At 39.5% G+C, this 13,814-nt stretch overlaps 1 protein-coding gene and 1 pseudogene across 1 annotated transcript in view; both read right to left on the bottom strand.

Annotated features, from left to right (window-relative positions):
* Positions 1–422: 422 nt before the first annotated feature.
* SMC5 (structural maintenance of chromosomes 5) overlaps positions 423–13,814 on the bottom strand; it is a 322,808-nt gene continuing 309,416 nt past the window's right edge. The window contains exons 13-19 of the mRNA XM_019610207.1: positions 9,325–9,450; positions 5,291–5,386; positions 4,811–4,915; positions 4,520–4,639; positions 2,652–2,831; positions 2,468–2,563; positions 423–1,006 (exon numbers count right to left, since the gene is read on the bottom strand). Of these exons, the coding sequence (XP_019465752.1) occupies positions 866–1,006; positions 2,468–2,563; positions 2,652–2,831; positions 4,520–4,639; positions 4,811–4,915; positions 5,291–5,386; positions 9,325–9,450 (864 nt within the window). The 3' untranslated portion in view covers positions 423–865. The remainder of the gene's footprint in view (positions 1,007–2,467; positions 2,564–2,651; positions 2,832–4,519; positions 4,640–4,810; positions 4,916–5,290; positions 5,387–9,324; positions 9,451–13,814) is intronic.
* On the bottom strand, positions 10,670–13,785 carry LOC100541582 (annotated as a pseudogene).

The following is a 13,814-nucleotide window of genomic DNA, read 5'->3' as shown; positions in this document are numbered from 1 at the left end:
TGTGCTACTGAGCTGTATACAACGTTCTATTGATAACATTTACTTTCCAAGATTTAACACCTACTCTACTGACTAATTCTATAGTTAAGGATAAAAAGCTACTGTATGTACAATCACTCCAGCACAGCTAAAGACTCCTCATACCCAGTTTTACTTTAAAAAAGTTACACATCACTGAGTTTCATCTCTGCAAACTAACTAGCTCATGGCTTCAATTGTTTCAAAAACACCTGGCTCTGCCACATCTTCTTGCTGTAGAAAAATAAAGATCTTACCCTTCCAAGAATACAAAATTGCAACACTGGCTAAAAAATAATTACAATAATGAAGTATGTTACCAGTCTACTCATTAATGTAAGTCTATTTTCACAAAACAAAAAACAATGCACAGTTACTTATACGCCATTATCTTCTCACACATCTTCTGTTTCACTCGTTTATTCATTCAAAAACTTTCCATTTCAGTTGGAAAAGTTGGGGAACATCCTTAACTGTGTTAGGGAAATACAGTTTAATAAAAGTAAACTCCAAACTTCTAGAAAAACAAACAGCAGTTTAGTCCAATATAACCTAGAACAATTAAACATATTTTTTATACTATTGAAAGTAACAAAATAAAGAAACTTCCTTTTTATTTAAAATATTTTTTAAACAAGCCACTATGAAAGATGTAAAAAAAATCATGCATTTCAAATCCAATGTATTTTTACAAAGTTTTAACAATCAAAGCTCTTAAGCATTGACCCTTTGCAGTTTCTCATCTTTTACAATTTCTGAAGATCTGAATGATTGATATTATAAAATATTCTATAAGAGCATAAAATATTTTATATATGTGTGTATATGCATATATATCATGTATGTATCACTGTTTATCCATCCTTCCAAGCCGACGCCGCCACCTACAGAAAGCCTGTAAGTTCCATTTGTTTGCCTCCACCATAAAAGGTCCATTGTAGACAAACAGCAACGTCATCTTTTCATTGTAAGTGAGATTCTGCAATAGCTGGGGAAAAACACAAAAGTCGAAGTTAAAACAGCAAGAAATGACTGTGTTCCACATTACCTACAAGCAGTGAAGAAGGTAAATGTAAAGTTTATACCTTAAAAGTTCAACACTACAGGATGAATTTCCTAATTTTTCTGACAGATGATGTATAGTTTCTTCCCAGAAACCCCCAAAGAGACTGTACATATAACTTAGGTAATTCACATGTTGCATTTGTTTCTTACTATGAAAAAAAGTTTCTATCTGTACCTTCCTGCTGTGAATGAAGTCTTTGCATACTTGCCCTGTCAGGATTACCTGATTTTAGATTATTTTGACCTTTAATCTTGCTCTATAGAAAAAAACATTCATTCCCTACATGATAGTTATTTGTATCATAGTTTGATATTACAAACGCTGATTTTCAAACCCAGGACTCACTCCTAAGAAACAAACTCACTCATTCTGTCAGTGAATCACAATTATCCAGAATACAACTTTCCTTATCTTTATTTACATGAAGTGGTATCTCAATACAATTCCTTTTAGTAGGCCATTACAACTTCAACATCTGGTTATCATCTACTTATGACTGATTTTACTGAAAATCTGAAAATCTGATTATGAAAAAAAAACCAAAAAGCCCCAAAGAAACCAAAAATACAATATGGCAAACAACTCAAAATTTTCTCTTCACAACAGCATGATGCTGCTGAACCATGGTCCTACACAATCCTTGATCTTCTTCTTACCATAAATGTTAGACTTTTTTAAACTCTGAAGTTTCTTCTTGCTTCTCATTTTTGCTCTGATTTTTGACTAACTTTGCAAATTCAATTTTTTCCCCTTATCTATTCTTCGTAATTTCACAATGAGTTCAACTTTTAAAACAGACTCTGAATCCCCAGTCATCTTCTATAGCCCCCACACATGAGAAGCACTTCTATTTGGAGAGCTATACTTTCAATATCCATTCAAGTGACTGTTGTTCCTCAAAGTAAGAAAGAGAAAAGTAGAATGAATGATAAGGACAGAAATCACAGAAACACAAAATGAGACAGATATATAGAACAAGACAGACAGAAATAACACAACAAAGAAATGACCAACTGTGTGGAGATAAGTGAACCACAATATCAAAAGGAATAACAAGCATCACCTTCCCTCTATTTTTATTTATTTTAGGTAACTGCTATAGCTGGCTTTTCCTAGGTCTTTCAATTGTTCTTTAAAGAAAAGTATAGCACATAATATCCCAGATTTTCTAAAATGCAGCAAAGGTGGGGATGGAGGAAAACTGACATTTTGGTAAGAAGTATAAGGCCCATTCTTGCCTCCCTGGCATATAAATTATTGTAAGTTCCCATTTAATATTAATCCCTTAGATAACACAAATCAAAGTTACTCAGTGCTTACAGAGAATCTGTCACACAAAATTAAGCTCTCCTACACACAAAACTTTCATTTTCAGCTACGTACCTTTGGTGTAATTAGGAAGTACTGTGATGTGCTTTCTTTACACGCAGTTTTCACAAACATTTCAAAAACTCTTCTTTCATTCACTGGATCCATGCCTTAAAGGAAAAAAAAAAAGCCTGTTCTCTCTACTATTTGCTAAGTATCTGTATAATATGCGATTATTTACTGTGCAATTGATTCTCACCTGATTTATTTCATCTACAACCCTGAAAGGACACCTGTTGAGTTCCTGTAGAGCCATCAGGTACAAGACAGTTGAAACACTTTTCTCACCTCCACTCTGATGATATGGAGTCAATTCATGAAGATCAGCAAAGTTATGGAATTTGACTCTTATGCGAATCCCGTATTTGTCGTACTCTTCCTATAAAAGTAAGACCACTCTTTCAGAGAAGAAATTTTTCCTTATATCCAACCCGAATCCTTATGTGCTAACCTGGCACAACTCAAGGCACTCTCTCTCCAGTGCCACAAGAATATTGATAACAATAGTACTACTGCCTAGAGGGCCTCTCCTCTCATGTTTACAGATAAGGACAAAAGAGTCTTCTGAAAACTGTACCTATTGACATTTATCGACACCCACTAAACATTTATGGAGATAAAACAGTGGATGCTAGCACAGTGAGGTGTTGGATCACCTCTGCTAGTACAGACTTTTACAAAATGTGGCACGCAGGTTCTTGTTCATCACTAGTGAAAATGAATACCTAATGGTGGTGACTGTGATGAAAAATAGTGTTCTGTAGCTGAGAACTTGCTCTATCAAATGGTGTTATTGTGCTCTTTTATCTGTAGTAGTTTTCATGGAAATAAATAGGAGGCAGTACTTTCAGAGCAAGCTACATATTTAGCTCCAATTCACTTTGCTTTTAAACTGCTTTTTTGTTTTTCTCTGCATTCTTTTCCACTTTATTTTTAGATAAAGAATAGTATTTATGTAATAGAGAACTGTCTTTGTAAGTAACTTTTAGAAGAATTGAAAAGCCTCTTCTCTTTTTATGTCCCACCACTTCATACTAGCTCTTATTCATTCTTAAGCACTGTTCACATATAGAGCTTTTCCAGTTACTGTTTTGTACCAAGCAGTAAGTAACACTTCAAATACTTTAAGAGCTGCTGGAGTAATTTACTGCAAAAACAAAAAAAAAGGAAAAAAAAAAAAAAACGCAATCAACTATTAATGCTGCAAAATGTACGCAGTACCTAAAAAAATATATATATTTAGGGTCACCATTACAGCGGTTAATTTAAAACAAAACAACCAATTTCTCTTCAACTCACTACAATGAATATCACTCACTCCCCAAAGTACCACTGGAGCTTAAAACTTTTCATCAGAGGTTAAGCGTCAGTAATGATGTAACAGGCTGATTGCTACTGCTCCAAAACAGCCAAAATGCCAAGAGCTGAGAAAAACCATAGATAAAATAAACTCATTAAAACTGTACCAGCTTTTAGCCACTAAATTGTAATAAAATAGCACAAATCAGCAAAAATATATACATACAGAAGTATATCAATAGCATAACAGATTCACAGGTAAAGTAAACGTAGTGCTTCTCACTGAGCCTTGTAAAAGAATAACAGAATGAAAAAAAATCAGAACTAAAATGCACGCTTCCACCTAATACAGTAAGAAGAAGGAAACACGGACAATGTTCTGAAACTTCATATCATGCACTGCTCACTCACTGCTTTCCCTGAAGGCTATTGTTTTGGCAGAATGTAGAACCACTTTCAGAAATTCAGCATCTAAAAGAGCATTCTCCAAATGAATCTTCAATGAAAAGAAGAAAAACAACAATTTTGTGTTTGAGAATGCTGCATAGTTTATTCAGCTGTAGGAAGCATCCAAAAATCAATGAGTTGAACTCCTATGCAACTGAATAAAGACTCATTTTCATTTCATCAGATTTATCAGTCAGTTCTAGCACACTGGTAAAAAAAATGAACTTTAAACAACATCTTCCCTACAATCCAAATAAATACTGATTAAGTAACAAATTGTCAAGTGAATGCGATATTATTCTAGGTGAAAACTAGTCATACCTCATTTTCCACATGAAGATCAACTTCACCAACACTTTCCATAGAACTAAAGAAGCCACTGAATTTCTCATTAACGCTCTCAATCATCTTTTTCAAGGGGTTTAACCATCTTTCTTTTATCTAGAAGTGAAAACATCCATGTAAAATAATTTTCTGTGATTTTTCTTTAGATATCAATAAAAAATACCATAATTACAGACACTAACATCTCACTTTATGCTGTTATTTTTGTACTCCTGTTCTATTCAGATGAAGACACACTAATACAGAATTGCTAATTTCAACTATTACCTCTGAAATACTTTGCTTATAGTTATCCAATTCCTTTTTATTTTCTTCTATATCTTCCATCAGCTTTTGTATTTCTTCCATTTGCTTACTGCATTCTTCAACAACCTTTTAGAATAAGAATGAAAAGCATACACAATGTTTACCAACTCTAACAGCAACTGGAAAAATATGATCCTGCTCAAACACAATCATATAACTGTTACACTGTACACTGAACAAGACATTTCCAGCTTTAAGGCACATAAACTGTATTTCTCATTTCAGGTTACTGCAACTTTTAAAAAGAAAAAACAGGCACAGAACAAACTGATCTTTAGGAAGAACCTACTTACAATTCTAATAGATGCAGAATCTGGCATTTACACACATTGTTTCTGCTGTCTAGCTTATTAAACCAAGAAATCTAGTACAGAGTGGAAAGTAAGTACGATACGGGTGGAAGAAAAGGGAGAGAGGGTGGAGAGAAAGAAGTGAACATACTGAAGCACTCAGGCCTGTGAAACAGGAGACCCTCGATTTCTCTTCATTCAGAAAAGCATCTATTTCCTCCAGTGTGTTTGGAAGAGTCTGAAAAGCCTAGAAGAGAAAAGATGTATGTATTTTACAGCAGTGGTAATGAAGAGCTCGTTTGCTAAAAAGAAATCAATAAGCCAGCCAACATTCAATTACTTTTTTTCAGGATGCCTCATGTTCAAAATTTTAACACAGCAAGATTTCCTCACAAACTCTTCTGGACAGAGAATTACGTCCACAATGCCTATCAGAGATACACAATTAATTGTTCCTTGTTTGCCTGACTTGTGCAGATACAGGCGCTCGGATATGGCATAAGACAGGGCTATGTATGTTAGGTAAGCTATACAAATGCTGCCAAAGGCTGTAAAGAACTTCAGGTAGGTAGCTAGACAGCCCAGATTTAAGTGCTTTCATTTTACTCTCTTTAAGCAAGAAGCTAGAACAATACGGTCTTGAACTTGTTCTGTGAATACAAACCTACAAATTTGAATTGAGATTTCAAATGACTTCTTCTTTTCCCTGTGCACAGAACAAAGTTAGAGTAATCCATATTCACTACTGGAATATGCTTTAGAAGACCAAATAGAATGACAGGATTGTTAAAGTCGAAAAAGACAACTAAGATCACCTAGTCCAACTGTCAACTCACAACCACCATGCCCACTAAAACATGTCCTTAAGAGCCTCATCTACACATTTTAAACATCTCCAGGGATGGTGATTCCAACACCTCCTTGTGCAGCTTGTTCCAGTGCTTAACCACTTTTTTAGAAAAGAATTTTTTTCTACTATCCAACTTGAACCCCTCTCTGCAGCAGCTTAAGAACAAGAGGTAATGGCCTATCTCTAGTTACCTAGAAAAAAAGGTCAAGTCTCATCTCTCCCCAACCATTTCTCAGGCGGTTTTTCTCATTTCTCAGTTTCAACATTTCTCAGTTGTAGAGAACAATACAGTCTTCCCTGAGCTTCTTCTTTTCAGACTATCATATCATAGAATGGCCTGGGTTGAAAAGGACTTCAAAGATAATTTAGTTACAACCCCTCATCAGACTGCTCAGAGCCACATCCAGCTTTGCCTTGAATGCCTCCAGGGATGGGGCATCCACAACATCCCTGGGCAACCTGTTCATGCCCCACTACCCTCTGTATGAAAAACTTCCTCCTAATATCTAACCTAAATCTCCCATTCCCCCTTATCAAGTCACTATCAACCCTTGTAAGAAGCTGTTTCCCCTCGCTCCCTTCTAATACTGGACAGTCACAATGAGGTCTCCCTGGAGCCTTCTCTTTTACAAGCTAAATAAGCCCAGTTCCCTCAATCTTTCTCCATAGGAGAGGTGTTCCAGCCCTCTGATCATCTTAATGGCCCTCCTCTGGACTCGTTCCAAGAACTCTGTGCCTTTCTTGTGTTGGGGCCCCCAGGCCTGAATGCAGTACTCCAGATGGGTTCTCATAAGAGCTGAGTAGTGGGTCACAATCACCTCCCTCTCCCTGCTGACCACTGCTTTCTTAATGCAGCCCAGAACACAGTTGGCCTTCCACGCTGCAAGCTCATGCTGCTGGCTCATGTCCAGTTTCCTGTCCAGTCCTCTGCATGGCTGCTCTCAAGGTTTCTTCTCTCAGTCTGTATAAATACCTGGGACTGTTCCAGCCCACGTGCCGCATCCTGCACTTGGCCTCATTGAACCACATTAGGTTCTCACGGGCCCACTTCTCCAGCCCATCCAGGTACTTTTTGTTGGCTTCCCTTCCTTCCAATGTATGGACTGCACCGCTCAGCTTGATGTCATCTGCAAACTTGCTGAGCGTGCACTCAATTCCATCATCTTTGTCACTGATGAAGATGTTCAAGAGCACTGCTCCCAAGACTGATGCCTGAAGAGACACAGCTTGTGACTGGCCACCAACCAGAAACTGATCACAACCCTTTGGCTGCAACCAGCCAACCAGTTCTTAATTCATAAAGTAGTTCATCTTTCAAATCCACACATCTCCCATTTAGAGAGAAGGATTCTTCCTAAACAACCCCAGTTCCCATTGGCATACAACTTGTGCTTCATGCCCTCCATCATATTTACAGGCCTTCTTTGGACACACTCCAGGGCCTCAACATCTTGCAGTGTACTTTCCTACACTGACTACACTATTTCTGACGCAAACGAGGATGCTACTGGCTTTCTTGGCCACCTGGGCACATCACTGGTTCATGTTCAGCCATTCATTGACTAACATCCCCAGATCCTTCTCCTCTGTGCAGCTTTCCAGCCACACTGCCCCAAGCCTGTAGCACTGCATGGGGTAGTTGTGACCAAACTCCAGGACCCAATACTTGGTCTTTTTGAACTTCATACAATTGGCCTCAGCCCACTGATCCAGCCTATCCATTTCCCTCTATAGGCCTTTCTATCTTCAGGCAGATTGACACTTTTCCCCAGCATGGTGTCACCTGCATACTTACTGAGAGTGCACTCCATCTCCTCATTCAGACCATCAATAAAGATATTAAACACGACTGGCCCCCGGACTTAATCCTAGGAAACAAACTTCATAACCAGTCACCAGCTGGATTTAACTCCATTCACCATCACTCTCTGGGCTGAGCCGTCTAACCAGTTTTTTATCTAGTGAAGACTACACATCTCAGCCATGATCCGCCAGCTTCTCCAGGAGGATGATGGGGAAGACAGTGTCAAAGGCTTTGCTAAAGTCTCTGCAGAGTACATAAACAGCCCTACCCTCATCCTATGGACAGGTCACCTGGTCAAAGAAGATCAGGTTTCACAAAACTATGCTGGCTATGCCTGATCCTCTGATTGTCACAGATACTGTATGATTGCACTCAAAATGATATGTTCCATAACCTTCCTCAATACAGAGGTCAGGTTGATAGGCCTGTAGCTCCCTCAATCCAATCTTTCTTGTAGATGAGCAACACGTCTCCAGTCATATGGAACCTCCCCGGTTGACCAGGGCCGCACATAAATACTGGGAAGTGACTTGGAGAGCACTTCCACCATTTTCTTCAGTACCTCTAGGTGGATCCCAGCTCACTCCATAGACGTGAGATCATTTAGGTGTAATAGCTAGTGACTAATTGATTTCTTCTGAATTATGGGCCGGGGTTACTCTGCTCCCCATGCCTGTCTTCCAGCTCAGGAGGTCGAATACCCTGAGAATAACTGGTCTGACTATTGAAGACAGAAGGCAATGAGTTCCTAACCTGTATCTTTACACTTGGTGGTAATGTTTCCTGACGTATCCAATAAGGAATGGAATTTCTCCTTAGCCCTCCTTTAGTCATTAATGTATTTGGAAAAATGTAACTTTTGTTATCTTTTTATAACAATGGCCAGATTAAGTTCTAGTTAGACTTCTGCTTTTCTAATTTTCTCTCTGCATATCATAGCAACATCCTTGTACTCTTCCCAAGTTGCCTGTCCCTTCTTCCAAAAGTAGTACACTCTCTTTTTTAACCCAAATCTTAGCAAAAGCTCCCTGTTCAGCCATGATGGTCTTCCCTGTCAGTTCATCTTCTGGCACACAGTAACAGCCTGTCCCAGAACCTCTGAAGTCCTTCTTGAGGAAAGTTTTGCCCTTCTGGATCCCTCTGGCCTTGAGAACTGTTTCCCAGGGGACTCTCCCACCCAACTTCCTAAACAGTCCAAAGTCTGCCCTTTAGAAGTCCAGTGTAGCAGTTTTGCAGACTCCCCTTTTCAGACTTCACCATGAATGGAGAACTCCATCATTTTGTGGTCACTATGCCTAAGATAGCTTCTGACCACCACATCTCTTTCTCTGTTCATAAAGAACAGATCAAGGAGGGAACCTCCCCTGGTAGGGAGGATCTTTACGAACAGTTGTCTTTACCAAGGAAACATAAATGATCTTTGCTGGTACCTTTCCAGTATTAAATACAAAGTATTACTCGCTGAAAAAATTACACAGGCGTATGTTATCCAAAATTTAAGAGAAATACAAAGATTTATTTTTTTACATACCGTTTGAAAATCTTTTGGAAGATGCCGATCCAGATTCATACTGCACATCCGTCGAGCTTTTTTCAGCAACTCCTTGCAGTTCTGTGTAAGAATCTGCTTTCTCTCATCCAGTTCAAGAAAACGTTGCTGTTAGAAAACATATTAAAATATGCATCTATTTTACTTTAAATTTCCTATTGCTAGCTACTATTGTCTCTGAACATTCATTAAATTTGTCTGATTCTTTAGAAATGTACTGAACATCTAAACTTTACAAGTTGTTGTCACACAGTTGAACTTCAGTTCTAACCAGTGGTGACAATAGCTTTCAGCAACAAATGCTATTGAAATCAATATTGAATTCAGTCTGCCTTTCTGTTCAAAGTCAACATACATGTCAACATACATTAATCAAAAGCATTTTCTTCTAATACAACTAAATTTGTTTTTCCTGCAGACATAGATACTTTTTTGTAGCTTCAATGTGTCTATTAATTGACAATTTTACACTAAATTTAAAAATACACCAAAAAAAAACCCTAAAAATAAACCAAAATATAACTACTTGTAAGCATTATGTTTTATTTGCCCCCATTTAATTGCATTTATTTACATGGTGGAGATTATTTGAAACTGTACAGAATAAGTCTCAATTACATAATTAGAAAACCTCCATTTGCTGTTTCATATTCTACTTCTGTTATATAGCTAGCAAAATAGAAAAGAGAAATACTCACAGTTTTAAACCAACACTGAAAAGTAAGTGAAAAGCAGTTTTTGCTTTTGTACAGTCCTATGATTTTTATAATACAATGCAATTTACCATAACAGCAGTTGAAAATACAATTCAGAAAACACAACACTTATATAAAACAATAAGCTAAAGATTATCCTAAAAATTAGTATCCAAGCAAAAAAACTTGGGAGAGTGCTTCTGACCCAGAACTCTCACTCACTTCTCTCTGCACACAGATCTGGCCTCACACCTGCTGCTTTGACACACAGAGTGGAATAACTGTTTGTTACTGTCTCCCAGTTCAGGGGCACACAGCTGCAGACAGCTGGAAGATACCAATTTAGAAGTGAAAAAGAGTACATACCTGAAGACTGAGTTTTCAGTTCAAGTTATTTTACTCTACTGTTACTCAGTGACTGATTATACCTGCAATCCGCCTTTTCATGGGCAGTTACACCACAGGCATTCACAAAATCCTAATTCAAAATCCATCTGAACACAATTTTGCTTCAGAATTTCCTTCCAGCAGTTTGAAAAGTCTAATCACATTCCTACACTTCCAAGTGCTGTATCTCACCATTTTTTAAATTGTGTTTTAGTTAAATATAGGAGCTCTCCAGTGACAAGAAAAAAAACATTTAGAGTTTATACAGTCGGATAAATATTTATTCTGCATTTTACAGACGCAAGACAGCCACTTACTTTCTGGCAATTAAATTAACTTTTATTTACTAAATGCAACAGATGTCAGAGTAACAGATATGATCGTTAGAGAATTTGGGTTATTGTTCTGTACGGCATGTATCAACTCAGAAGTCCTGTTGTCCCAAAACACAAAGGAAGCAGACTCTACATTAGACAAAAGTGTCTCACTGTCTTCATAACCATACTGTAAAAGTTTTTCTACACTATCCCAGAGAAGGAAAGAAATGCCACACAGGCAACAAAGGCTAGCTTTATTGCTACGCTGATAGGGATAGATAGGGATAAACGGAGGATGGCCATCCTTTTTGCCAGAGTCAACATATTATTTCATTCTGGATTAACACAAATGAAACTGTACACCTCAATACTTACATTCTATTACATATCTGTGTATGTCCTGTTATACATTTGAAAACAGTATTTTAGAAGCTTCTGAATTAAAACTAGTCTGTATTTTCATCACAAAAATTTAAAAGCTGGTTGACTACAGTAAGGTTGTGTTTGACCTCCTCATAATGAGGCAAAGGATCCACTGAAAGGCTACACAGCTGTGTATTTTCTGCACATGAAGCATCATGTGTTATCCTCATGCATTTCACAATAACCAGAACCAAATTCAATTCTGAAAAAATATACAGTAGGGAATCTCATCTTCCAGTTGCACATAATTGTACAAAAAAAACCCATTAAAACCCTGCAAAGATGTACAAAAAAAGACTGAGTTTAGGCACTGAAAATCTGAAAAACTTTCAGCATAGAACAGGCCTAACCAAAGTCTGAAACAAATAAAATTCTTCAGAATGTGAAAAAGACAACACATGCTTTGGCTGAAAAAACTCACTATTTAACAGGAAGACTGCAAAGTAAGCAGACACATGATGATGTTGGGAAACGCATGCTAGAATAAAGGCAGTGACACCTCATCAGGAAGGTTAAGTGTCAATTTTTATTCAGCTTTGCCAGTTTGTTGTCATAGGCTCATGCTAAATATAAGTTAAATACAAAGAAATAAAAATACACAAGCATTGATTCCTTCTCCCTTGTATACACTCAGAAATACACAGAAATCTTAAAGTTCCTGTTGATCTTCTGAAGGTGCCTCAATAACACCCATCTGTGATGAAGGACACGATCTGCCCTATCAGCCTGTTGAGGTTGATGTAAGTTGGGCACTCAATGTCCAGGTTCCTGCAGAAGATGCCGTAGATGGCCTTGTTGTCCCCCATGAAGGTGCAGTTGGAGTGCTCCAGCGTGGTGTGGGAGATAAGGATGGAGTTGTAGGGCTCCACCACAGCCATAGACACCTGCAGGGCTGGGTAGATGGAGAACTCCAGCTTGGACTTCTTGCGGTTGTCAACTGGGAGGAGCTTCATCAGCAGTGAGGTGAAGTTGGAGCCAGTGCTACACCCAAAGTTATGTACCACAAGAAAGCCCTGCATCCCTGCACACTCGTCAGCCGGCTTGCAGATGTGGTCCAGCATCAAGAGATCATCCTTGTCAATGGTGTAGTGCCCTTGGGTGTAGTTGCTGGCCACATCCTCCTTATCTGTGATCAGCTGCTCAGGGTGGAAGAGTTGCCAGTACATCCCCATGCTCACCTCATCTATCACTGTGGGCTCCAGGTCCACAAAGACAGCACAGGGCACACTGAAGAAGGTGTTGAAGGAGTCATCCCCCCCCCGCAGATGGTCTCATCGCTGGGCATCTGACTGTTAGTCTGGATGCCATGCTCCAGGCAGTACAGCTCCCTGCAGGCAATGCTAATCTGCATGCCTGCTTGGCCCACGTGGATGGAGATGCACTCACACATAGCAGCTGCTCACTCTTCATTGGTGGTCAGGTTCCTCCCCATGTCTGCCAGGACCCTGAAGCTCTAGGTGTGGGTGAGAGGAACCGATTACGTCCCACTGTAACCAGTGGAACAAGTCCGAGACCTCCTCATTAAACTGAATGCACATAAGTCTATGGGGCTGGATGACATCCATTTTAGGGTTCTGAGACACTGGATGATGTGGTTGCCGAGCTACCGTCCAACATACTTGAAAAATCATGGCTGTCCAGTGAAATCCCTGAAAATAACGTAACATCACTCCAATTTTTAAGAAAGGGATAAAGGAAGACCTTGGGGAACTAACGGCTGGTGAGCCTCATCTATGTGCCTGGGAAGATCTTGGAGCAGATCCTTCTACAAGCTACATTAAGGCACATACGAGACAGTGGTGATTCAAGATAGCCAGCATGGCTTCACCAAGGGCAGATCGTGCCTGACCAATCTAGTGGCCTTCTATGATGGAGTGATGGCATCGGTGAACAGCGGAAGGGCAAAAGATGTCATCTATCTGGACTTCTGCAAGGCCTTTGACATGATCCCTCACCACATCTTCTCTCTAAATTGGAGAGGTATGGATTTGAAAGATGGACTGTTCAATAAATTAGGAATTGGCTGGCTGGATGCAGCCAAAGGGTTGTGTTTAATGGTTCTATGTCCAGGTGGAGGCCAGCCACAAGTGGAGTTGTGTCCCTTCAGGGGTCGGTCTTGGGACCAGCGCTCTTCAACATCTTCATCAGTGACACAGACAATGGCATCGAGTGCACTCTTAGCAAGTCTGTAGATGACACCAAGCTGAGAGGTGCAGTGCATGTGTTGGAGAGAAGAAAAGTCAACAAAAAGGAGCTGGAGAGGCTGGAGAAGTGGGCCTGTGAGAACCTAATGTGGTTCAATAAGGCCAAGTGCAAGGTGCTGCACATGGGCTGGGACAGCCCCAGCTACTATACTGAGGGAAGAACCCCCTGAGAGCAGCTATGTGGAGAAGGACTTGAGGGTCCTGGAAGACAAGAAGTTGCACATGAACCAGCAGTGTGTGCTTGCTGCCCAGAATGTCAACTGCATTCTGAGCTGCATTTAAAGGGTAATGGTCAGCAAAGAGAGGGAAGTGATTGTCCCACTCTTCTCAGCTCTTGTCAGGACCCATCTGAAGTACTGCATCCAGGCCTGGGGGCTCCAGCACAAAAGGCGCAGAGCTCTTGGAACGAGTCCAGAGGAGGGCCATTAAGATGATCAGAGGGCTGG

Source organism: Meleagris gallopavo, chromosome Z, assembly GCF_000146605.3.
Source record: "Meleagris gallopavo isolate NT-WF06-2002-E0010 breed Aviagen turkey brand Nicholas breeding stock chromosome Z, Turkey_5.1, whole genome shotgun sequence".
Taxonomy (NCBI): Eukaryota; Metazoa; Chordata; class Aves; order Galliformes; family Phasianidae; genus Meleagris; species Meleagris gallopavo.
Note: the sequence above shows the minus strand (reverse complement) of the source record. Positions and strands in the feature narration are given on the sequence as shown.